At 56.7% G+C, this 22,568-nt stretch overlaps 12 protein-coding genes across 12 annotated transcripts; 6 read left to right on the top strand and 6 right to left on the bottom strand.

The window, feature by feature from the left end:
• F5Z01DRAFT_676020 (apopolysialoglycoprotein) lies at positions 1 to 2,094 on the top strand (the record flags this gene model as incomplete). Its single annotated transcript, XM_046265201.1, has 3 exons — positions 1 to 12; positions 70 to 846; positions 898 to 2,094. 3 exons carry the CDS (start codon positions 1 to 3, stop codon positions 2,092 to 2,094), a joined length of 1,986 nt encoding a protein of 661 aa, XP_046116466.1.
• A 177-nt stretch (positions 2,095 to 2,271) lies between these two features.
• On the bottom strand, positions 2,272 to 3,214 carry F5Z01DRAFT_233096 (uncharacterized protein). Its single transcript, XM_046258328.1, has 5 exons — positions 3,014 to 3,214; positions 2,739 to 2,903; positions 2,616 to 2,678; positions 2,515 to 2,564; positions 2,272 to 2,459 (listed from the first exon to the last, which is right to left on the bottom strand). The coding sequence occupies exons 1-5, from the start codon at positions 3,059 to 3,061 to the stop codon at positions 2,450 to 2,452; spliced, it is 336 nt and encodes a 111-aa protein (XP_046116467.1). The 5' UTR covers positions 3,062 to 3,214; the 3' UTR covers positions 2,272 to 2,449.
• Positions 3,103 to 5,015, bottom strand: F5Z01DRAFT_660920 (WD40-repeat-containing domain protein). The gene is made up of 2 exons (XM_046263857.1): positions 4,394 to 5,015; positions 3,103 to 4,319 (listed from the first exon to the last, which is right to left on the bottom strand). The coding sequence occupies exons 1-2, from the start codon at positions 4,727 to 4,729 to the stop codon at positions 3,384 to 3,386; spliced, it is 1,272 nt and encodes a 423-aa protein (XP_046116468.1). The 5' UTR covers positions 4,730 to 5,015; the 3' UTR covers positions 3,103 to 3,383.
• A 2,033-nt stretch (positions 5,016 to 7,048) lies between these two features.
• F5Z01DRAFT_676022 (uncharacterized protein) lies at positions 7,049 to 9,058 on the top strand (the record flags this gene model as incomplete). The annotated part of the gene is made up of 1 exon (XM_046265202.1): positions 7,049 to 9,058. One exon carries the CDS (start codon positions 7,049 to 7,051, stop codon positions 9,056 to 9,058), a length of 2,010 nt encoding a protein of 669 aa, XP_046116469.1.
• A 200-nt stretch (positions 9,059 to 9,258) lies between these two features.
• Positions 9,259 to 10,610, bottom strand: F5Z01DRAFT_660922 (Homocysteine S-methyltransferase). The gene has a single exon (XM_046263858.1). It carries the CDS (start codon positions 10,600 to 10,602, stop codon positions 9,574 to 9,576), a length of 1,029 nt encoding a protein of 342 aa, XP_046116470.1. The 5' UTR covers positions 10,603 to 10,610; the 3' UTR covers positions 9,259 to 9,573.
• Positions 10,611 to 10,687: 77 nt separating this feature from the next.
• Positions 10,688 to 12,066, top strand: F5Z01DRAFT_233130 (Fructosamine kinase-domain-containing protein). The gene is made up of 5 exons (XM_046258329.1): positions 10,688 to 10,853; positions 10,904 to 11,010; positions 11,059 to 11,629; positions 11,683 to 11,866; positions 11,916 to 12,066. Exons 1-5 carry the CDS (start codon positions 10,784 to 10,786, stop codon positions 11,965 to 11,967), a joined length of 984 nt encoding a protein of 327 aa, XP_046116471.1. The 5' UTR covers positions 10,688 to 10,783; the 3' UTR covers positions 11,968 to 12,066.
• On the bottom strand, positions 11,916 to 12,781 carry F5Z01DRAFT_233150 (ribonuclease E inhibitor RraA/Dimethylmenaquinone methyltransferase). Its single transcript, XM_046258330.1, has 3 exons — positions 12,731 to 12,781; positions 12,496 to 12,679; positions 11,916 to 12,446 (listed from the first exon to the last, which is right to left on the bottom strand). Exons 1-3 carry the CDS (start codon positions 12,775 to 12,777, stop codon positions 11,997 to 11,999), a joined length of 681 nt encoding a protein of 226 aa, XP_046116472.1. The 5' UTR covers positions 12,778 to 12,781; the 3' UTR covers positions 11,916 to 11,996.
• A 373-nt stretch (positions 12,782 to 13,154) lies between these two features.
• Positions 13,155 to 14,117, top strand: F5Z01DRAFT_676026 (putative D-3-phosphoglycerate dehydrogenase; the record flags this gene model as incomplete). Its single annotated transcript, XM_046265203.1, has 1 exon — positions 13,155 to 14,117. One exon carries the CDS (start codon positions 13,155 to 13,157, stop codon positions 14,115 to 14,117), a length of 963 nt encoding a protein of 320 aa, XP_046116473.1.
• Positions 14,118 to 14,139: 22 nt separating this feature from the next.
• On the bottom strand, positions 14,140 to 15,828 carry F5Z01DRAFT_625554 (uncharacterized protein; the record flags this gene model as incomplete). Its single annotated transcript, XM_046261431.1, has 2 exons — positions 14,140 to 15,668; positions 15,720 to 15,828. 2 exons carry the CDS (start codon positions 15,826 to 15,828, stop codon positions 14,140 to 14,142), a joined length of 1,638 nt encoding a protein of 545 aa, XP_046116474.1.
• Positions 15,829 to 16,681: 853 nt separating this feature from the next.
• Positions 16,682 to 18,143, bottom strand: F5Z01DRAFT_625504 (metacaspase-1; the record flags this gene model as incomplete). The annotated part of the gene is made up of 2 exons (XM_046261427.1): positions 16,682 to 16,928; positions 16,984 to 18,143. 2 exons carry the CDS (start codon positions 18,141 to 18,143, stop codon positions 16,682 to 16,684), a joined length of 1,407 nt encoding a protein of 468 aa, XP_046116475.1.
• Positions 18,144 to 19,202: 1,059 nt separating this feature from the next.
• Positions 19,203 to 20,516, top strand: F5Z01DRAFT_233200 (uncharacterized protein). Its single transcript, XM_046258331.1, has 2 exons — positions 19,203 to 19,697; positions 19,751 to 20,516. The coding sequence occupies exons 1-2, from the start codon at positions 19,346 to 19,348 to the stop codon at positions 20,491 to 20,493; spliced, it is 1,095 nt and encodes a 364-aa protein (XP_046116476.1). The 5' UTR covers positions 19,203 to 19,345; the 3' UTR covers positions 20,494 to 20,516.
• Positions 20,517 to 21,984: 1,468 nt separating this feature from the next.
• On the top strand, positions 21,985 to 22,473 carry F5Z01DRAFT_690842 (uncharacterized protein; the record flags this gene model as incomplete). Its single annotated transcript, XM_046266135.1, has 1 exon — positions 21,985 to 22,473. The coding sequence occupies one exon, from the start codon at positions 21,985 to 21,987 to the stop codon at positions 22,471 to 22,473; it is 489 nt and encodes a 162-aa protein (XP_046116477.1).
• Positions 22,474 to 22,568: the final 95 nt, after the last annotated feature.

The following is a 22,568-nucleotide window of genomic DNA, read 5'->3' on the forward strand; positions in this document are numbered from 1 at the left end:
ATGGCGCCCGGGGTGCGTCTTTACCATCTCTTTTCAGAATACTGTTCAACGTGCTGACCGTCCTGACAGACCAGACGAGCCGGCAATCGGGGTGGCTACGCTGAACACGACGACTTCGAAGGCCTACCTGTGCGACAATGGCGGCAAGAATGGAGCACCATTGTGCCCCCACCTCAGCAAGAGCCCCAGTCGCAGAATGACATCTGGGCGATCGAGCTCATCCACGGCATGCCCAAGGACGCGAATCTCCTTCCTACACATACGCAGGAACTTCTACGCGCAGCGCGGTCTGGTGCAATCTATAAGCGCCAACCTCTGGTCGAAGAGGAGGAGGGTCCTGACCCTGAAGCAATTCTACCAGAGAAGCCCGAAAAGAAAGAAGAAGAGGACGAAACAGTCAAGGGGTACACAGTGCGGACGTGGAAGCAGCTGCCCAGAAATGTGGAAGCGAACACGACATCGTATCTGGCCCCGCGGCGAAAGGGCATCGTTCGTATAGCAAGCAAAACAGTGGAGGAGAAGATTGTCGGGGGCGCCACGGTGACACGCGCGACTGTGCGGAGGATTGACGCGGCGGGCAACCCATACACGGAGGAAGTGACCTTGGTCGATGGTCAGCAGGTGGAAGGAGAAATCATTGCTACACGACAAGCGCCGGTCGCAGGACTGGGCGAGGGACTTGCGCCTCCGCCGGTGGTCCGTAAGAGGCCTCCACCGCCGAAGCGCAAGGGCGGACCGGGTCGAGGCAAGAAAAAGATCAAGTTGCCTTTGCCGGGGCCCGGTGTCCCAAGCGCTGGGGGTGCTGTCGGTACTGATGCAACTGTCAAGGTTGAAGGGGACCAGGATGTAAGTGGCAGAAAGCATATGGCTCACGGTGGTCGTGCTAATGAACTTCAGGGCGAGCGGAAAGAGGGCGAGGCAAACCAAGACAGCGAGATGGCCGAAGGCGACGAGAACGACGAAGACGACGAGGATGATGAGGATGAGGGCGATGAAGGCGATGGTGCGGAGTCTGGCAACGACAAGGAAATGTCAGATGTCACACAACCGATCGAACCCTCTGTGTTGGACAATGCCGACATTGAGATGACTGATGGCCAGCCATCGGAATGCAAAACACCACCTCCCAACCCTCTCACGCTGGCGCCTCCAGCGGCTAGCCTCGCGACAGCGTCACCAAAGATCGATGGCAGCCCTCTGAAGAACGTCGCTGTCGCGTCGCCGCCAGCCTTGGAAGTAGCGCCTGCTTCTGAGGGCCCTGCAATCGTGGAGGTACCGGCGGTCACTCTTCCGCCCATCGACAAGCCACCGGTAGAAGACTCCGTCGTCGCCGAGCCACCGTCCACCATTGTTGGCGAGGAACCCGACAAGGCTGCTGATCGCGACATTCCCAAAGATACCCCACCAGCAGTGCTCCCTCAAACGTCGACAGAGGAAGCACTTCTACCTCCTCCCCCAGATCAAGTGGGCAACATTTCGTCACCAAAGGATTCCCCTGCCGTCGATAAATCGTCAGAAGCTAGCACCACCGGCGGCAAGGCAGATGTCCAGCCTGGCGAGGAGGCCGCGCCTGCTCGCCCCGAGCTGCCACATACGTTGACCGAGGATACGATCAAACCGGATGACTCTGCCTCCGCAGTGGATGTGTCGGGACCACCGAGCGAAGCTGCGCTTGCGACGGCTGTGCAGTCTGATGTTGAAGTGCCCGCTGTCGTTGAAGAAAAGAAAGAATCGCCAGAAGAGCCGATAGCCACTGAGCCGACCACTCTCACGGAGGAACCTGCGGTCGCTGAGGCTCCTGAAAAGGGGGACGTCACAACGGGCCAGGTCGATGTTGAGTCTCAGGCCCAGCCACGTCAAGGATCTCCGTCTGCTGAGGAATCTAAGCCAAAAGAGGAGCCACCTGCTGAGCAGAAAGCCGAGGACAGTGAGCCTACGCGCGTCGATGACACCGATAAGGAGGACCCAGCCCCTGCGCCCATACCTTCGGTAGCAGAAGATGTCGCCGCGCCAGATCCCGCGACAGCTGAGGAGACGCCGAAGCCAGCATCGCCTCCAGCCGAGGAGCAGAAACCCGATGTCACCGAGGGCTAGACTCGCACCCTCAGGAGATTGTACAGCAACCCCGGGCGCTTTGTCTGTCTATGTTGTGCTTTGCTAAATGGCGCATGGTCTGGATGGAGTTTTTGCGGTTATACGTGCTCCCTGGAGTTGATGGGAAATTGACCCCCCATGTTCTTGGATAACCCCAACTTGCTGTTATTAGGGGATAGATAGCGAATGGCAGCGAATGAAGTTTCGTCTTCTTGATTTCCAAGGCGTCTTAAAAGAAAGCACCATCTATTACAGCGCTTGTGATCATAAGCCTGGATAGCGATGTATTTTTACAGCACGGCCTCAGCCTAGTGTACAACCCAGTTTACCTCTCCCCATCATCGATTCGCGTCCTTTAGTCGTAACTGTCGCAAGGTTAGCCCGTATCCCAACATCAACGTAGACAGGAAGGTCCCATACCCTTGTTCCTTTTGCCTCGCAATCTCGCCATGCTTGCCCGTCTCCTTTCCCTGTTATCGTCAGCATGCGGTCACAGCACACGGAAGCGTGGGCATCCTCACTGATTGTCCACCCTCGATGACCAGCCTGTCGATTTGGTAGAACTGTCCGATGACCGTCTGCCTCTGTTGTCGCAGTCAGCACAAACCTGGTCGGGATTCGCGATCGTGGCGAGGCAGGTCTACCTTCATCATCTGCAGCTCTTGGAGACCCTTCTGCACCAGCTCCTGCACCTTTCGCTCATCCTGCACGCCCTTGTTCTCGTGGAAGGCATCGATCGTTCGTCGCTTGGCGTACTCGCGGTAGTTGTAGGCGGTGAACTGCTTGCCCTGGCGGAGAAGCTGCCTGTACTGCGAGACTGTCAGCCCGCCATCCTCATTTGGTCTGCTGCGGCAAGGCCTGGTCGCGGAGGGCTTTGGGACAGCGTGGAAAGAGGGCGCATAGCCAGGGCGAGACTTACTAGTGACCGTACTTGCTGCGCCATGTTGCCTTGTGATGGTGCTGGCATGTTTGTTGGAGGACTGGTGAAATCTGGATACGGATGATGATGTTTGCGAAAGGTCGGCCCCGGTGTTTGCGACGGGTGGAGAATTTACCGAGCTCCGAGGCCGGAAGAACCACCTGCACCGACTAGAAGTCCGAGCAGGAATACCTACAGGTAGGAAGAGCAACCAAGGGGACTATTGTTGTATCGACATTGGCAAATCGCTCAAATTTATTACTTTCATGAAGGTAGATTATTGTAGATCGTACTTCACAGCCTTCACGACCGTCTAGCCCAGAGGACGGCACTATCAGTGGCAGTGGCGAAGCTCATGAGGCAGCTAATGCTATAAACCTGCGAATGTCGTCGCCTTCATCGACTCTACCATGCCAGGAGGTACTTTCATACCATCCTCGCCTTCGGCGCCATGGCTCTCGAAGCTCAGTAACGCCTCCTGGATCGTCTTCTCCGAAAATCCCGGGGCATTCAACATCTCCTCAAAACGCGACCGCCCCATCAAGTTACCCTGCAGCTGCGCTGTCAAGACATGCTGTTTCTGCACCTGGTTCGGCTTCACCACGGTATGAGGCTTCACCTTCCTTTCCGCGCTGATGAGCGGCGTGAACGCCAGATTTGTCACCGAGGCGTTCAGGTTCGCCAGCAACGTGGGCGGCGCGTTTGGCGCCAGGGTCCATCGGAGGATTTTCCCGCTTGCGTGACCTGTTAATATCGTTGTCCCGTCGTAGCTGCTTGTGAGACAGTTGAAATCCCCAGCATCGTCATCCGCCACGGCGAGCGGCTCGCTGGCCTGCACGACGATGCTCGGGGGTTCAGCGGCACGCCCGCCAAGAAGAGGCTTCTCTCCGAAAAACTCGACGAGGTGCATCGCACCGCCTTCTGCCGCAACATAAAGTGCCCTCGCACACGGGTCGAGTGACAGACACAATGGCGCGGTGGGAAATAGGATGGTCCGCAATACCTGTCCCGTTCGATAGTTCCATACTATGCATGTCTTATCTCGACTGGCAGACACACATAGGGAGCTAGACTCGGCCAGGCCAGGGCCGGCCACGAGGTCTGTGATGCCACCACGGTGGTTCGACAACACGATCTGAGGCTCTGGCTCGGAATTGTTGGCGTCGAGGTCGAGCAGCGTGGCCCGGGCCCAGACGTTGATGTTGGAATCATCCGATGCGGTGAGTATGTGATGCGGCGTGACGGTGATGCAAGTAATGGGCTGCACATGGCAGGGCGGCGTCGTGACCTGACGTCCCGTGCAAGTCTACGTGTCTCGGTCAGCGTGTGGTGGGAAGAGGAGGAGGAAGGGGGTCTGAGAAGAAAAAAGAAGAAACGAACCTCCCATGCTATCAGCCTCCCTTCGGTAGTGCCCACTAGCAGCACTTGGCCAGCGAGGGCTGTGCTTTTCACCCGCTCGGCAAACGAGATGAGGGCTTCCTGGTTGCCACGCAGCCGTGAATAGACGTGGACGTGCGCTTTTCCATCTTGGGCGCTGAAAATGTGTGTCTCGTTAAACGCGAGGCCGTGTCTTGGGCTGGAACTTTTCTTAAAGGACGACTTGACTGTGTAGGTGGGTGTGAGGGTCTGCGTGTAGATGCCAATGTCCTTTGAGATGGCGGTGTTGGCGGCCAGAGGCGGTCCGCAAATCGACGAGACAAACTCTTCTGTGAGCATGGTGGCGTGGTCGAGGCTTGAGCGAGGGACAGAGGTGAGTTTGTTGGTGAGCGAGTGAGTGAGTGGGTGGACGCAAAAGCATGCAGTAGTAGCGCCAGGCAGGTGCCAGGATGGGAACGGGATCCCCCAGATGCGATGGGATGAAAACAAGGCCCTTCTCGAATGACAAATTCTGGCTGGAGAGCTGGGCGTTGGTGACTGCTGTCTCTGCAGTCTGTCCGTGGTCGTTGGCGAGATGTCCTATGTCGTTGTGAAAAACTGGTGATCGCCGCCGGGATGTGCAGATGCTGGCGCGATGCGTTATGCAGCACAAGGACTGGACCCGAAGCTGCAGCGCCCTTGCGCCCCTTGCCGTGGCGGGCATCCACCAAATGCTCTGCATAAAGTACGCTCAGACCAGCGCTCAGGTACTTGTGCAGGTGCTAGTGGGCTTTGTGCAGCATGCACCCCGCCAGCCGCCCGCCCAACTGTCAGCGGCCCAGGCGCGCCGCTAGAGGACGGTGGATCGTCACTAAAAGATCCATCCCTCCACTGACGCTTCTCATCACCAGACCAAGCGTCCCTTTTCTTTTTCCTTCCTCCTCATCACATCAGCATCATCGATTGCCTTCAGCGCTGTCAAGCTATCAGCCATGCCACGCCGTGCAAGCCGTCCTGTCCCCGTGCGTGCATGCATTCCCCGAGCTCGCGTCGCTTTGACACGCACAACAGCAGCACTCCTTCGTGGTGAGACCTCTCCCACGCGATGACGACGCTTGTCCGTGAGGGTGTCAAAGGGTCCAGCTCCAGCTTTCGCGCATAAGACAGTCCCGGTTTTTGAGACCATGTGGGCAGCTACACTCGCCCGCGCTCTGGAATGGAGACGCGGTGTGGTGCGAGTCGCAAGGGAGAGATCCAATACCCGCAGCGTCATCGTGGAACAAGAGGTTTTACAAGTCAGCTCCAATTACGGCAGAGTGAGCACCTGCTGTGCGGCTGACAGAAACTGTGCCAACTGAGCTTGACACGGCAAGCAGTAGTAATGCCAATTCAGATGCCCACGCGCGCAATCTTTCGATCAGTCGAAGCACGGTTTACCGCCCGCACTGACTGCCTGCCTGCCTGCCCGGAGACCTGATGAAGTCGCTGTGCCACCGGATGTTTCGTCGATACGAAGCCTGGTAGACGCGCCGTTTCAAGTGAATGATATCACTAGATCTGGTTGGTGCTGCGCGTGCAGAGAGTTGCGAGCCTCGAGGTAACACAACATTGGGCGATACAGTTCCTGTCGCCGTATCATGCTGGCCACCGAAGGCTGGATCTTTTCATCAAGGATTGACCAACTGTTACTGACCGGTCACGCCACACCATGGTATCCCCTACCGCGAACCGCCTCTGGCTAGTTCGGGGTTCATCTCGAAGTGGGGTGCCTTGTTTCTCGAGGTTGTCTCGAGTGTTACGGAGCTTGGCTGGTACATGCATGCCCTCGAGGCACGCTTCGATCTTTGAACGCCCGCCCGTCATGCCAAGCTTCACATACAAGAATTTCTCGGCCATCGCATGAGAAAAGCTGCGATCCGTTTCAATAGCTCGAATCATTGGGAAATACCGGTCGTCATCCTCCACAGTATATCCTGGCATCTGCCATGCGGTTGAGCGGGAGCCCACACCGAGGCCACCCCTGCGTCCACCGGCATACACTAGTCCAGTCCCACATTGCCTTGCTTCTTCTTGTCGTGTGCTACCTCAGATATAGTACGCGCGACACCTGGGCGGATGGAGACACTTGCGTCGTAGCTCAGTAAGGGTCAATGGGTTGCAGCCGGCCGTGCGTTGCGTCCCTGTCCATCGCCGTGGGTCAACATAGTCTTATTACTGCGGGCTGTCGCCGCGCTTTCAACGAGACCCGGACTCTCTTTTCAGGTCTCGTCGACGCGGGACTTGCGACAATAGCCTTCAAATTGTCTCGGTTTGACGAGGGGCCGCAGTTGCACAGCAGGAGCCCCTAGCCAGTCCTTGTCTGTCTTGGCCTCGAACACTGTCTGCATTCCTGTCTCGAGCTGCTCGTGCTCTCGCCATTGTCTCGCCTGCACTGTTATATCAGAAGCCACCTCCCGACCAGAGGCTGCCTGCCGGCCCTGCTTGTTGGGCTCGTACCCGACAACACACATGCTTTCCCCTGACCCCCAGTCGAAGACTGGCCGTCGCGTTGTCGTCACTCGCTCATTTCCCTCCCCGGAGCAGGGCATATCCCGAAACCGTAAAGAAAGCACAGCGCCAGCAACACGGAACCGAGCGTCTTCTCTCAGCACGATAACCAAGCGCAGATCGGTCACCAGCATGCGAGGGCTTATGCCGCTCGCACTGTCCCCAGCTGGTTCGGCAGAATCTAGCCCCTCGACACCAGGAGAGCAGATCGGAATCATGGTGGACGACTACTTCCCAGAGATACTCGCCAAAGATCTACAGCGGTCAAACTCGACGTCCGGATACCGACTCAGCGGGCGTGAACTCCCACGCACAGCAAGCCCTGCCAGTGACTGTGGACCCTCTTCAACCATGTCTGGGGCTCATCGCTCTGTCAGTTCGCCTTATCACGGCGTCTCTGGAGCGAGGCGGTGCCTTGGCCCTATTCAGGAGCGCAACTCGGTCGTATCCTTCCTCGAGCAGCAAAATCACCATCATCAGCAGCAGCACTCCGCTTTAGACGAGGACTCGAGCGACGAGGACTCCTTTACTGACTTTTCCGCATCAAAAGACCCAGTCGTCCGCGCCTTGAGCTTCCGGGAGCAGTCCATCATCACAGCTGCCACGTCGTTGGCGTCCTCGACCTGGGTACCGTCCCCCAGCACGCCTCCATGCCGCATGGGCAGAGGACAAAGTTGGATTGAAGCGGACTCGGAAGACGAAGGTGTACCAGTCGACGAGACGAACGAGGATCAAATGCCAGGTCTCTCGCCAAGGCCACCTTCGCCCCCAGCTTCCAACAGCAGTGTTGGCTCAGCGGCCGAGATGCCCGATGTAGCGCGCCGAGCACCGCCACGTAGAGGACACCGAAAGTCATACTCTATTGGGGGATTAGCAGCACCGCGCCGAAGGCCTTCTGCTCGCCGACCGGATGAATCACAGAGAGCTGGTGCTTCATCACCTGCCCCTGACATCCCTCGCCACGCCACTCAGACTCGCTCGAAATCGACGTCCCCGGCGATCCACCGACAGCGAGCGTCCAGTTTGCAGACGAGCCGTCATGATGGCTTCACAGCTCCTGCTCCGCACTCGCGACACAAGGACACCATCGCTGCGTCACCGTCCGATTCTCACTTCTTACATCGACCTACCCATGCCGAGGAGGACGATGATTTGTTCAGTGACGAGGATGTCCCACGACCGAAACGCAGCCGCACGACCAACACAGTCTTCATCCGCCCCTCACCTCCCCCATCTCCTCTCCCCAGCGTGCAATCATGGCTCAACGGGAGCACACAGCCCTACACTGCACCAACCCCTGGCGACGATCTACCAAAGGCTGTTCCCCTACCACCCAATGTCGTTGAAACCCTCAGGGTATCCATTGCTTGCTTCCCAGAGACAATGCTCCTCACCGATAGTCTCACTGTGGAAACTATCCGTAACTACGCCAAAAAGGTCCGCCAGCCCACCAGCGACGCCCTACTCAGCAACCTACAACCCGACTCACCCAACGGAGCGCCTCGCAAGTCGTTGTGGAAACGAGCCATGTCATACAAACGCTCCGCGGCAGCCCAGCTCCACCAGAATCCGCGATCGTCCAACTCGGGGGCCACAAATCTCAAGTCACCCAGCACAGCAACCCTGGAGAACCATGCGCCCAAGACCTGGACGCCCTTGAAACACGTATTTGGCTGCTGCTCTGACTACATCCTCGATGCGCTCTGGGCACACGTTGTCGCCTACAACTGCATCTCAGCCCTCGTGCCCCGTCTCCCCGCGGGTCGCGCACACAACCGGCTCAGCAGGCCGCCCACGTCCCACGACAAGGAGGAGATCCCCAAGAAGGCCGCCTCCCTCCTCGGACTCGCTGCGTCTCCGGACAACTTTACGCGAAAATTCACTTCGCAATTGCCCTGGGGTCTCAACAAGGAGACCATGGTGACGGAGCAATCTGCCAAGTCGATCAACTACGATAATACCACGAGAGATATACAAGCCGGTCTTATGAGGTGCATCATGCGCCTGATCGCGACGGCGAGACTCATGTCTGAGAACGGATCTACAGAGGACAGGTCCGTGGAGGTGGAAACGGGTAATGTGGACGTGCTGTTTACAAGATCGCTCTGCGAGATTGTGCGCATAGCCGAAGATAACGCATGAGCTGCCTCTGCTCTTCTCTTTGTCTTGACTGTGGCCCGGTACGGTCTGCGCTTGGAATTTGCGAATCGGAATTTTGTTTGGCGTCAACTCATTAATGGTGTTTGGTGGACTTGGGATACCCTCATTTATTTACTAGCTTTTCTTGCTGTTCAGCGATGGTTGCAGAGTTGGTGAATATACCTGATGTGATCAAGCCTGAGCTTCACTCTGAATACCCTACTCTACTGCGTGCCCACTTTCTAACATAAGTGCCCGCCGCGTGATTGTTGCAACATACTAATACTTAGTCCAGAAACATTTTTTACTAAGATGATGGGCATTGTATTTGCGCATCTGCTCAGAGAGACAGCCGTACATGAAGGTAGCGCCGCACTGCCCCTGTATCAACAATGCAGACAAGAGTTTTACACCCAACACACACCTCGCTATGAGTTCCACTCCGCTCCTTTTGGGTTTCATAAAGCACCAGACAGATACGCAGGCGTTGCCATGGGAGTGTGTTTCTATCACCAAGCTCAAGAATCTTTCGACTGAAGCGCTGCCCTCAAACGCTGAATGTCCTCCGCACTGGCCATGCAGCAGCCTCCCACAACGACGCATCTCCATTCCCCTCCAGCAATGGCGTCTCTGACTACACTCTTCAACTGTTCTTCCCAGCTTTCCCTGCCTTCCGTTTCAATTCCAGAGGGAACCTCCCACGTCTGCGTCTCGGTGTTGTAGACTTCACCGTTTGTGCCGTCGGGGTAAAGCACGAGTGCCGGCCACTCGCCAAGTTTATTTTGACCGATCAACTCGCGAATGACACTCCCGTATACCTCCACAATACCCTTCAGCTTCCACACCTTGGTGCAGTTGATCCCAATCCCCCATGGCAGTGGACCGTCAGCTGGATCCACCATTGCCCTGACAGCGTCGCCCGCGGAAGCACCATCGGGAAGTGTCTCGTCCTCTCCAGGATACAGGCAAGAGACCCAGTGCGGGACGTCCGAGAACACTGAGACAGAGTTCACGGCCCTCCTCATCGCTCTAATTTCGTCTAGTCGCGGCACCGTTTCGAGAGCCACATACCCAACGCGCGAGTTGATGTCATTGACCTCGGCAAACAGCTCGAACCTCTCCCTGTGCCACTCTTCAAGCGACTCCATCGAATCGTGTCCCGCATCGTACTGGCCGCTGTACTCCTGACTGGGAATCATGCATGCGCCGTAGGGACCGATGCTGAGCGCTACTTGAGCCGAGCCTGCCTGGTTGGCAACGTCCACCGCGGTAGTCAAGTATCGACTGATCTCATCTTGTTCAATCCCACTGGGATGACTCTCTGATTTGGTGGCCTTGAAGCCATGTATAGATGCTTGGTATGTTGCCGTGAGGAGAACATCGACAGGGACGTTGCCGAAGTCGGACTGACAGGCGAGCAGGGTTTTGGGATCAGACACCAGGAGGTCGGTGGACCACAGGGGGGTCTTTGACGATGAAAATTCAACACCGTATTTCTGTTGCAGGGAGGTCCCTAGACCACCGTCTAGAATAAGAATTGGCGTCATGATCGAGGTTTGTGAACATCTAGCGGAGCGATACCCACGACGGGAGGTCTATGGGGACGTGGAGTGAGTCGAACGGCTACGTGCATACATCCAATACCTGCATACGTACCTCACGCTGCACGCATCGCATCTTGTTTCCACGAGTCTTCACTCACCTTGCAAGTGGTGGCAGCAATAAACGATGGGCCAATTCGCTCATGATGTCGTTCCGGAAGAGGCCACGCAAAAAATCGACCCTAACATCGTTAAGAGTAAATAAAACCCTCCTACTTCTCGTAGACTTGAGTCTGACTATTCCCAGCTCTGCCTCAACGCCCTCTGGTTGTGTCTATCGAAACCCTGCAGAGCACCCCCTGGGCGCGGACTGCGCGTGTATACGCTGAAGAAGATGTCTCGTACTTTCTCAAAGTGACTAAAGGCGTTGACTCCTTTTCAGAGTTTTACTAAGCGCTCCAGGTGACAAAGGGACAACAGAAGCGCGACATGGTCCGCGGTGAGTTCGAGGCCATGTCCATCATCCACGCCTCAGCCAGTTCACTGGCCCCGAAACCGATTGCGTGGGGCGAATATTCAACCGTCCCAGAACTCTACTTCTTCCTCTGTGAGTTTATAGACTTGGACAAGCGGCTACCTGACCCCCATGCTTTGACATCGTCCCTCATCGCACTTCACGAGACAGCCACGTCTCCCCAGGGGAAGTTTGGGTTCGGACACGCTACGTACCACGGTGGTATTCGCATCGATCATGGATGGCATGACACCTGGGAAGGGCACTTCTCTTCCACCACGAGAGCGTTATTGCAAAGAGAGCAGCGCGTTTGGCGCTGGACGCCTGAACAGATGGAAATGGAGAGTACTTTCTTCGAAGAGGTGGTTCCAAAGCTTCTTAAGCCCCTGGAGACCAGCAAAGAAGGTATCCGACCAAGCTTCATACACGGAGACATGTGGCACGACAACACTGCAGTTGACCGCAAGACGGGCAATGTTGTGATATTTGATTCTGCAGGCTTCTATGCCCATCATGAGTGTGAGTTGAACTCGGTAGTCAATCCAAGGGTGCACGGGACTGACAATTCAAAGATGAGATGGCGGTCTGGCGTCAGTCCTGGAATAACATTGGGAGGGACTACATTGACGCCTATCTGGCGCAACGCCCACCCTCTGAGCCGCAGGAGGACTTGGAAGATCGGGCTCTTTTGTATGGGCTGAGGGTCAACATCCTCGATGCCATACTCTACGATGAAGAAGAAAAGTACCATCTGAAGTAAGTGACCTCTGGCACAACTCTTGGGACAGCAGCTGACAGACAATAGTGTGATAGACTCGATGATGAAACTGGTGTCCAAATTTGTGCACAATGAATAGCACGAAACTGGTCAGCTGCTTGGACATGTCTACCGGAACTTCTTGCCCGCCTCGTCAAAAGTCATCCCCTCCGCCAATGCCTTGGCCATGTTCGTATCAGCCTCGACTTGCTTCCTCATCAGCGGCAGCGCCTGCTCCGCCAGCCTCCTGGGCAGCACCACGACACCGTTCATGTCCGCAATAGCATAGTCCCCAGGATGGATCCGGATGCCCTTCTGATCCTCGCCACTCTGCAGCTCCACGAGTACATTGACACCCGTCACCTTGACGACCTCCCCCGGTGCGGCGGTGCCCACGTCGCGCGCCCACAGCGGCCACGCCTGGTCCCGCTGCTCCTGGAGATCACGGAAGCGCCCATCGACAATGGTACCGGCTGCTTTCTGGTACTTGGCACGGGCGGTCATGAGGCCGCCGTAGACGGCGTTGGGGACCCTCGGGGAGGAAATGAAGATGACGGCGCCTTCTGGGACGCTGTCAATCTGAGCGAGCCGTCAGTGCTGTGCTTTGCGCGGGATGGAGGGGACCTGCATAGTGCTTCGCCAGCTTTGGCGCTGGGTCATCTAGAGGGGAGTACTTGACCGTATAGAGAGGACCTACGATCTTGGTGTCCTCTTGCTGGCGAGTTGGCGACCAGTTGCTCAGGCCGGAGAGGAATCCCCCATTGCGGACCTCGGGGTCTTTCAGCTTCTGCAAGGCATCGCTGACGTCGCAGCTGCTGCGGTCAGATACGGAAATTTGTATGAAGTGAACTAAGTGTACTCACGTGGTGAACTCTTTGAGAGCTTCGACGATGGGGTCCTTGGTCGCCATGATAGCCGAGGTTGTGAATGGCCGTGGTGATGTGAGCCGGAGACAAGGCGTGATGGCGCGTGTGGGAATCAATATCCTTTGCATCGGGCGTCCGGTGGTCAGAAATCGCGATGAGATGCAGAGCTTCGCCAGATCACTTTATCATTTGATGCGCCGCTTCAAGACTTTTACATGGACGTGGATGCCGACTCGAAGCAGCCGAGATGGGGCGCCCGCACGATCCGGTCTCGGAGCGGGATCCGTCCGCACTCTGTATGTCCGGGGCTCTTGGACGGAGTAGTCCGTTGCAAGTGGTGATTTACCATTATATAATACGACAACAGGTCATCAACGAGATCACACGTTTTAGACAACGTACACAAGCTAGAGCCGCCGCCATGTCTCCCACCACCATCGCTGTACTCGACCCCTTCCACCCAGACGCCATCACCCTCCTTCAATCCACGCCCAGCATCACCACCATCCTTCCCAACACATCCCAGCACCAGAACTGGCACGGCCAAGCCGATGGCGTCATCTTACGATCAGACACGCGCCTCACAGAAGAGGACTTTGCGAAAGCGACCCCTCGTCTCCGCGTCGTCGTCAAGCAAGGCGTGGGCGTCGACAACATCGACCTCGACGCGGCCAATAAATATGGCGTGGCAGTACACAATACGCCCGCTCTCAACTCAGAAAGTGTAGCGGAGCTCTCCGTCGCGCTGGCCTTCAGCCTCTCACGACGCGTCACGGAGATTGACCGGCGCATACGCAAGGGTGAGACTATCATGCGAAGCCAGACGCTGGGCATCAGCCTATTTGAGAAGACCGTCGGTATCGTCGGGATGGGCAACATTGGCATCCAGGCCGCTAGGAAATGGAGGGGCGTGTGCTCTGCCAACATCATCGCGTACGACCCCGTGGTGCCCAAGGAGGCGTGGGCAGACATCCCTCACAAGCGCGTCGACACCCTCCAGGAGCTCCTCCACGAGGCAGACGTGGTGACGCTGCACGTGCCCCTTTTGCCGACGACGAAAGGACTCATTGGCGAGAAAGAGTTGTCGCTGATGAAGGAGAATGCGATACTGGTGAACACAGCGCGAGGCGGGCTGGTTGATGAGAAGGCGTTGCTGGAGGCGCTGAAGAAGGGGAAGCTATGGGGCGCAGTGCTCGATGCAATGGAAGTCGAGCCGCCAACGACAGACGCGTATCCCGAGTTGCTGAGCTTGGACAATGTCATTCTGACACCCCATATCGGGGCATCGACGGTCGAGACGCAGAGCCGCAGCGGGTGCGCCGCCGTCAAGAGTGTTCTGGCCGTCCTGAACGGCGAGAGCAATGTGCCAGGGAGACTTGTATAACATGGAGTGACACTCTTCTCTCTCAAGTCTTGACAGGATGCATCATAAAATTGGGCGCGTAGACCTGGCCCTCGTGAACGCGCATGAATCCCGGGAGATCCGCCGCGTCGACTTCATTGCGCATCCACACATCCATGATCCTCCTCGGCCAGTTGCTCACCCACCAGTACGTCAGCCCCCTGTCGGCAAAGCTCTGCGGATTCGCCATCGACAGGCCATTCTCGCTCCTTTCCGGCAGGTGACCGAAGAATGGTCTCTTGTCGTGATGCCTCCACTCGTCTTCCAATCGTGATGTCTCGTCATTCTCGTTCCCGGGACGCTTGTTGGATCGTTCGGCCGAGTAAGGGTGCATGTACACCGGCAGCGGCGGATAAGATACCTTGAGACCGAGCCAGAGCGCCCATGTGGGCATGGTACTCTCCGAGGGCAGACTAAGCCCCGTCTCAAACTGCGCCCGATGCGCCTCCAGCAGAACGGTCTTCGACACCCTGAAGATGGCAGGTGGACAGAACCAGCGGGGCGTATCATGGCCCTTGTTCAGATGTCCCTCGAGCCAGCCACCAAAGACCCACGTGGAGGTCCTCACATCGGCGCAGAAGCTCGTCGCAATAAACGCTGCCTCCTCCCCCACGCCCCACGAGAATGCGTCGTCTTGAGACTTATCCGGAGGAACGGGTCCGACAGGCTTGACATCCGAGATCCGCAAGGCTGGCCAAGCGCGTGACTTGCCCTTGCTCGCCTCGTCGACCCTCACCATTAGCTCCTCATAGTCATCGTACAGCTCCTCGCTGTAGGGAAACGTCGATCTCTCCAGGGCCTGCTTGCGCGGCTCCATCCGCGCAAAGTCCGCCATGGCGTCCAGCATTTCCCCGGCATGGCCCATGAAGCGCTGGTCCAGTTCAATCTGCCAGTAGTGGTCGAACTCGGGGTAGTGCAGCGCGAAGAGTTGCAGCGGCTGGTTGATCTGGAACATGGAGCCGTGCTCCTTGACCTGGGGATACCACGACGCCAGCAGGTTCTCGTCCCAGAGGACGGCAATGGAGACGAGTTCGGGCGGGAGCTTGAGGGAAGCGAGAGCCTTGCGGTAGTCTTCTGTGGAGGCGTGGATGTTGCGCTTGCGGTCTTTGATGTTGATGAGTAGGATTACGGAGTACTCGGCGCCTGTGTCCAGGCTCGCCTCGGTGATGAGCGAGCGGAGCATGTACATGTTCTCGGTTTTGTACTCGACGCCTTCCCAGGAGCGGACAACGATGGCTGTACGGCGGGAGGGTTTCACAGTCGTTGTCCAGTGTGGCGTGGCGTCGATCGTCGAATTTGCCAGGAGCGTGAAGCGAGGTTGGTAGATTGTCGTCGGGAGATTCGGGAACCGCTTCGCATTGGCAGCAGCGCAGTCGTCCTGTAGGTTTGCCCACGAGACCTTGTCCCAGTCTGGCTGGGATCGCGCATCGTTGGTGGTCGTGAATCCGTACGGCCCATATCGATCGGAAGCTGTCATCCATGTCCTCTTCAATCCCAGCTCGCGTTGTGATCCGATGAAAGGCGTCGGGTACTCTGAGCCATCAGTCAGTCACTCGCCTTTGATTCTTCTTCCAATGGACCTACCGGTGTCAAGGTCCGAAAAGCGTAGCGCATCATCATTTTGGTCATCCGTCAGGTTCCCTCGCGGCCCGACGCATGGCAGCCTCTTCGCCAGGGGCTCGAGAATGGTCATGTTCATCCTGGTACTGCCATCGCGGATAATGCCCTCCAAGGGCGCCGCACCAAGCCATTCCTTCTCGGAACCAATGTAGAAAAGCCCAATCAATAGCCACAGAAGCAAGGGCACGACTGTCCAGCGAAGCCAGCGGAGCGAGCCGAGACGCGCAGTCCAAGTAGGGAGGTTCATGTCGCGATCAATGTCGCTCTTCGTCGTGCTCGTTGTCGATAAGTCATTCGTTGGCCATGTTCGCTGGGCTGTACGTGAAGTCTCAGACAATTGTTTGAGACATGGTCATGTATGCATCACGCATGTTAGCAACAGATTTGCAAGAGGTCGAGTGCTGACTGAGGAAAAAGTCAGCACGTGGACTCGATTCCCCAATGACGCGTCAGGTTTGGCGACTGTGCCGCAACGCGCGCAGGACAGGGTTTGTTGGACTTGGGGGCCGGCTGCTCGGATTCGGAGATGAGCAAGTGGATGGTTTGATCTAGGGTAGGCAGAATGAACATTGCTGACCACAATTAGGAGTTCAACAGCAACCTTTGACGGTGTTCCGCCAAAGCCCTTTCTGAGACCGTATTATTCCGGACAAAAAACGACAACTCGAACTCCTTTAAGGTGCTTGCCCCGGTTCAATTGTAACTGTGTTGTCTCAACCGAGGGACCCATGTCTTGCGATTTCATCTTCGACACTTCGAGCGCTTGACAATACGACACGAGGTACACTCACCATCGAAAGTATCATCGATGCTTTGCTGCTAATAATATCTAACAGGAGCAGGGAGCCATGAGCAAACGTTTTGCTTGAAGGTTGGGCGGCACGTTGAGTGAATAGAATGTCTTTTTTTATTTAGACCTTCCCCAACTACATTACGAATTTCAGGTCGGTATCTACCAAAGTCAGTTGTTGTCCATCTGGCCCAAAGAGAGACAGATGCATACCTAATGGATGGCTGCACGACAGCTGCGGCTTCTGCGAGTACCCATCTTCTAGAATGTCGCGGATGCTGTTGAGCAGCTCGACGTAGGTCTGGTCTCCATTCGCCTTGAGCGCCGAGATGAAAGCATACGACATGGCGCCCGTGGCCTTGGCGTTGATGGTAGCATCCGCCCTGCAACAGGTTAGCCTCTGTCCTTGCATCCGAGTAGACACACGCGGAGACGTACGATGTCTGGTCGTCTTTGCTGCCGGACCACATGACGACATCGGCTGGACTCGTCTTGGTATCAATGGTCTTCTGGTACGCTTCGTCACCCGTAAACGCAGTTTTCGCAAAGCCAAAGACGGCACTGCCGACGCCCATAATGTTGCCCGACGCATAGGCCTTGACCGCGTCGAGAAGACCCTCTCCGGCCTCCTTGGCGAGATTGGGCTCCTTGAGAACACCCTTTGTGGAGTAGATGTATGGCAGGTCCATGCACGAGGCCGAGTGGCACGAGTCGAAGATGGCTGTGAGACGGACACCTGGCTGCAAAGGCTTGACAACGCGCCAGTGGATCTCGTCGTCGACAATGTGGCCGTTCTGCTTGTGGTCGACAGGGTAGATGACCTCGTCGAAGCCATCGTCCTCGTCGCCATCTAGATCCTCCGTCTGTCCACCATGACCAGAGTAGTGGAAGAACAGGGAGTCGTTGGGCTGGGCATCTTTTACGAGCCACTGCATGGCGCGAATAATGTTCTCCTTGGTCGGCTGCATGACGGGGTTCTTCTGATCGTCCGTCAGCATGACCATGTCCTCGCGCCTGTAGTTGTAGCGCTCCATGAGGAAGGTGGACACGTTGTGGACGTCATTGATACAGCCCCTGAGCTCGCCATCCTGGCCAAAGTAGTTGATGCCGATGAGGAGCGCCTTGCGCTTGCCCGTGCAGTTGGAGTACTGGAACGTGTAGCCCTCGGGAGCACCGTGACCGAACTGCTGAGGGGCGGAGGGCGGTGGCGGGCCGGACCTAGCGTGGCGAGCGGGATATGGAGCCGAATGGAGAGGGTAGCCGTAGGCATCACGGCCTGGGGGCGGAGGATGCTGGGGAGGAGGTGGTTTGGACGGACGGGAGGAGCCCAAGTAGCCGCCATGACCTTGGCCGTAGCCGGCACCGCCGTCGTAACCACCAGGGGGAGGAGGGGGAGGAGGGCGGTTGTAGCCGCCTTGCTGGCCGCCGTAGTGACTGGGAGGCTGGTCATAGCCGCCGCCGCCGTAACCCTGGGGAGGGCCGGGAGGTGGCGGTGGTGGTGGTTGATGTCCATATCCTCCATAGCCGCCTCCGCCGTGGTGTTGCTGCCCACCGTAGTGACCCTGGCCAGGGTAGCCTCCACCACCGTAGTGTGACATGGTCGCTGCTGGTGCTGCCTCTGGGAGTACAACTGAAAGCAGCTATGATCAGTGGTTGAATGAACAGGCACTGATGGGAGAGAGATGGATAGAGGTGACGGGAGGGGAAGACTGGACTCGAGCGTCGACACAATCCAATGGGCTGTGCTGGCTGAGGCTGAGGGGCATGGAGGCTGGGCACGTACGCGTACTTGGAGGGGTAGCTGCATGTGGGCTTCAGGGTCGGAGTTGCTGAGCGCGGGACTTGGCGGGGGGGTTCTGAACTTCTGATTCCTAGCCCGGCGCTAGTGGAGGGGCTTTCTTAATCTTTTAGGGCGCTCTAGGGGATCGCAGGGGACCAGACTGCGGGGCCACGAGGGGCATTTTGCGCACCTCCCCCACTATCTTCACATTTGCCTGACTGTCCAGTGACCGGGCATTCATTCCAGCCATCCTCAACACACAACAAGTCTCGCCATGGCTCAGCATGCGATGCCAAGCTTTTCAATATGCTCATGTGCAACGTGGTTACGCGTCCTTTTGGCCCCCATCGCCCTTGCTATTGGTCTGTGAGCACGATGCGGAGCGAGGCCTCCCCCAGACTTGAGAAACGGCAAGAGCCGCACCCCCAACTGCTAGCGATACGATTAGCGCGTATCCCGCTGGACATACAGCGTGCACGCAGCGTATCGAGGCACCTTTGACTGGCCAGCGTCCAGTCCAGACCTCTCGGTAAATTCGTCATCGCCCGCCTTGGCATCCTCACAACTTCAACCTCAAACTCAAGCTTATCCTGGACCGGACCTCTAACGTGAGTCTCCGTGCTGACACCGACCGGCGCAGCTACTCCTTTGCTCCACCACAGGCTTCCTCTGCGAGCCACATCTCCATCTCCCTCTCGATTCGCCCAACGCCTCCCACCTGACCCGCAAGGACTCATTGTTCTGTTAGGCGTACTCGGTACAAGTAACTAATCATCCTTTCATAGGCTCCTGCTGGCCACCTCTGGACTGCCCTTGAAAAAGACCCGGATCGAGGCTGCACAACTCCCCTCTTCTCCTCTTTTGCACTGCAGAAAGGCCCACAGGAAAGAAACAAGGTTGCTTGGCCAAACACTACATCTCCTCCCCTCCTCTCTCTGACACTTTTCTTCGCTTTCTCAGTTTACACCTCTTCGACCTCCCCCCAGCAGACGACAAACCCACCGCTGCCACCTGCCCACCATGTCTTTCTTCAAGAAGATCGTCAAGGAGTTTGACGAGCTGCGCATGGGCGACAAGGACAAGGATAAGGAGGAGGAAAAGAAGAAGGAAGAGGAACACTCCTACTCGGGCGGCGACGGCCAACGAGGTGAGGGCTACCGCAGCGACAGCTACCACAGCGGCCAGGGCGGTCACTACGGCGGCCACGCTCCCCCTCCACCAGGCAACTATCCTGATCACAGAGGACCAGAAGGTTATGGCACACCCGGCGGCCATGGTGGCTACGGCGGTCAAGCCCCCCCGCCACCAGGCAACTACCCTGATCACAGAGGACCTGAAGGCTACAGTGGCCCTGGTGGCCCTGGCTATGGATGTTTGTGATCCCGTACCTGCTCTGGTATCGTTGACTAACCCGTTCCCTCGCAGCTCCCCATCCACCCCCATTTTACGGCGGCGGCGGCTATGGAGGTCACGAGAACCGCGGCGCACCTCCTCCTCCCGGTGAGCACTACGGTGGCGGCGACCCAGCTTACCAGCCTCCCTCCGACAAGCCCCCTCTGCCTCACGGCTGGAAGCCCTTCTTCGACCAGCGTGCGCAGCGTTGGTACTATGTGGAGGAAGCCACCGGTCGTACCCAGTGGGAGGCGCCCGGCTTTGAAGGTCACGGTGGCGAGCACGGCTCGCGTGGCTATGGTGGTCCTGGCGGTGAGCACGGCGGGTATGGCGGAGGTCAAGGCTACGGGAGTGGCTATGGCGGTCACGGTGGCGGCTATGGAGGTCATGGTGGTGGCTATGCCGAGCATGGTGGCGGCTACGGCGAGCACGGTAACTACGACGAGTCCCGCGGCCACGGTGACGAGCATGGCAAGGAGAAGAGTGACAAGAAGGCAATGCTCATGGGCGCGGCCGGTGGTCTGGCCGTCGGCGCTGTCGGTGGCGCCCTGATCAACGAAGCGCTCGACGACAGCGACAACGAGGCGCACGCTGCTCCGCCCCCTCAGACCACCGTTGTTGTGCAGGACGATGATGGCAATGCGGCTGTCACCGAGGTGCACCACCACTACTACGAGGCGCCCCCTGAGCCTGAGGAAGAGGAGGGGAGCTCTTCATCCTCTTCCAGCAGCTCAAGCGAGGAAGAGGAGGAGGAGGAGGAGGAAGAGGACGACTGAGTGTTTTGCAGCTCACATTCGGCGGATCTAGTCTGAAACCCCTCCTCATACTACATTTCTTTTTGTACTCCAGGTAGCCTGTACACGGCGAGGCGAGCCCGCAGGAAAGAACGTGGGGAAGTAACGCAATGAATTGACGATTAACGAGTACGATGAGTACGGAATCACATTTTGATGAGCCGAAGGGGTTCAATGACTTGATGTACATTGCCTGTTTCTGTGATTGTTCAAAGTGTTGCTTTTTGAGGTAGTACTTCAAAGGCAGCATGTGTTCAGCGCTTCCCACACACGCATTGCTGTACACTCCTATCTTCTTCCGTTACCGTGGTTTCATACCCAAAACAAGTTTCTTGTCTACGGAAACTATGCGATGAATTCTGAAAGTCCCTACCCTTCTCGCAGTGCAATTACCTTCTAGTCGGTGCCTCGTGGAGAGAAGGGATGTTGAGAGCGGGCTTCATGCTCGCGTTAGTTCATCGGCTACAGTAGCTTGGAAGTTAATCTGGGACAGTCACGATCTCCAGAAGCCCGAACTATCCGACAGGAGTCTATGGTATATGTGAACTAGAGTGATCTACACTGCCAGCGAACAGTCCTCTCGGGGGTTATGTTCGGAGACGTTAGTGGTGAAGCTGCGTACCTCTGGCGCTGTCACTTTTGAGGACTAGGCCTTGCTGGCACCTGACTTTAGTTCTCGGTCGTCTCAGCGGGTTGTTCCAAGACTACAATGTTCTTTCATTGGGAAGAAGCATGGGTTTTCAGGTTGCCCACTGGGGCGAGCCACTCGTAAAGATGTCAAGCAAAAGGGTCATTCACCCACCCCAGTTCTTCCATATTCTTCCGGAGCAGTGTGAGAAATTTGATAAGGCCCTTCTCGGACTGGCATGGGTTAGGGTCTGTTACTCACATGTCGCATTCTGGGAAAAGGAGGCATCTGTGGGTAATCAGGGAAGGAACTTCCGCACTTGCCTCCTGAATGCTGGCAATGCTGGCAATGCTAGTGAGTGGCACTGGTCAACAGGTTGCATCTGTAGCCATAGTAACTCCTAGGCAATCGACTACGAGCTTCTATTCTTGATTTAACGTGTTGTGAGAATGATCTGAGTTGTGGGTGTAACTCATCACTAATACACAATCGGCCTGAATTTGACTTGAAGTTGAATACCTGGTTTGATTTGGAACTGACGAGGTACTGAGGAAACGGCAATAGCCTCCTTACGGTATGATGTAATCGCTCAGCAGCGTCATTAAGCTTGTAAAGGCTCCAAGTCTAAAGTAAGGCCCTAGCTATGTCTGGGCGTCCATTGCTGGGTCACGCCGCCACAGGCAATACAAGCTTCTACCAAGCCTCACTAAGAGTCTCTCTAGGTACCATTCAGGTATTGACCTTACGTACTCAACTCTCGCAACCCTCACCTGTCCAAGAAAGAACACATCAGCTTCCCGCAACCCCCTACAACGTCCTTCTCCGAACAGCGTCTCTCCGCCAGGATGTTGAAGTCGATCGTGCCTTTGTATCCGGTCTACAAGATCAAACTTCGTCTCTCGATATGTGACCCCGACATACCGAGCCCTGCCATCCATACCATTATCTTCGTGGAGACCGGAACCCATGGCCACGGCTCGGGTTTCCAGCACTATGTCACCGGCGACTGTGTGCGAGGCATGCATTACGAAACGAAGCGCTGCCCTGGCCCCAGCAAGTTAGAGAACCTCTGCTCAAAGGAACTCATCGGTCACGTCGAGGCCTCGAGCTACCCGAAAGAAATTGACAACGTTCTCCGCGCGCTGCCAGCGCCTCCCAGGCAGAAGGCATTCAACTTGTCCACGATGAAGACTGAGCCCGTCAAATGCTGGGATCCCTTGACCTTTTATGGCCCTGGCGATGTCCGCGAGCCCTTGAAAAAGTGTACCGAGTGGACCGAAGAGGACGCCATCCCGGCCCTGATCAGAGCGGGTGCCATTGTGCCGAAGAAGTAACTTTTGACGAGAGTTGTCGATTTTGTGTAGAGATCCTAATATCTATCTGAGAGCTTTTCGAGCAAAGGGGACCAATGTAATACCACATCGCTAAT

This window comes from Emericellopsis atlantica (assembly GCF_019669845.1).
Source record: "Emericellopsis atlantica unplaced genomic scaffold F5Z01scaffold_21, whole genome shotgun sequence".
NCBI classification, from domain to species: Eukaryota; Fungi; Ascomycota; class Sordariomycetes; order Hypocreales; family Bionectriaceae; genus Emericellopsis; species Emericellopsis atlantica.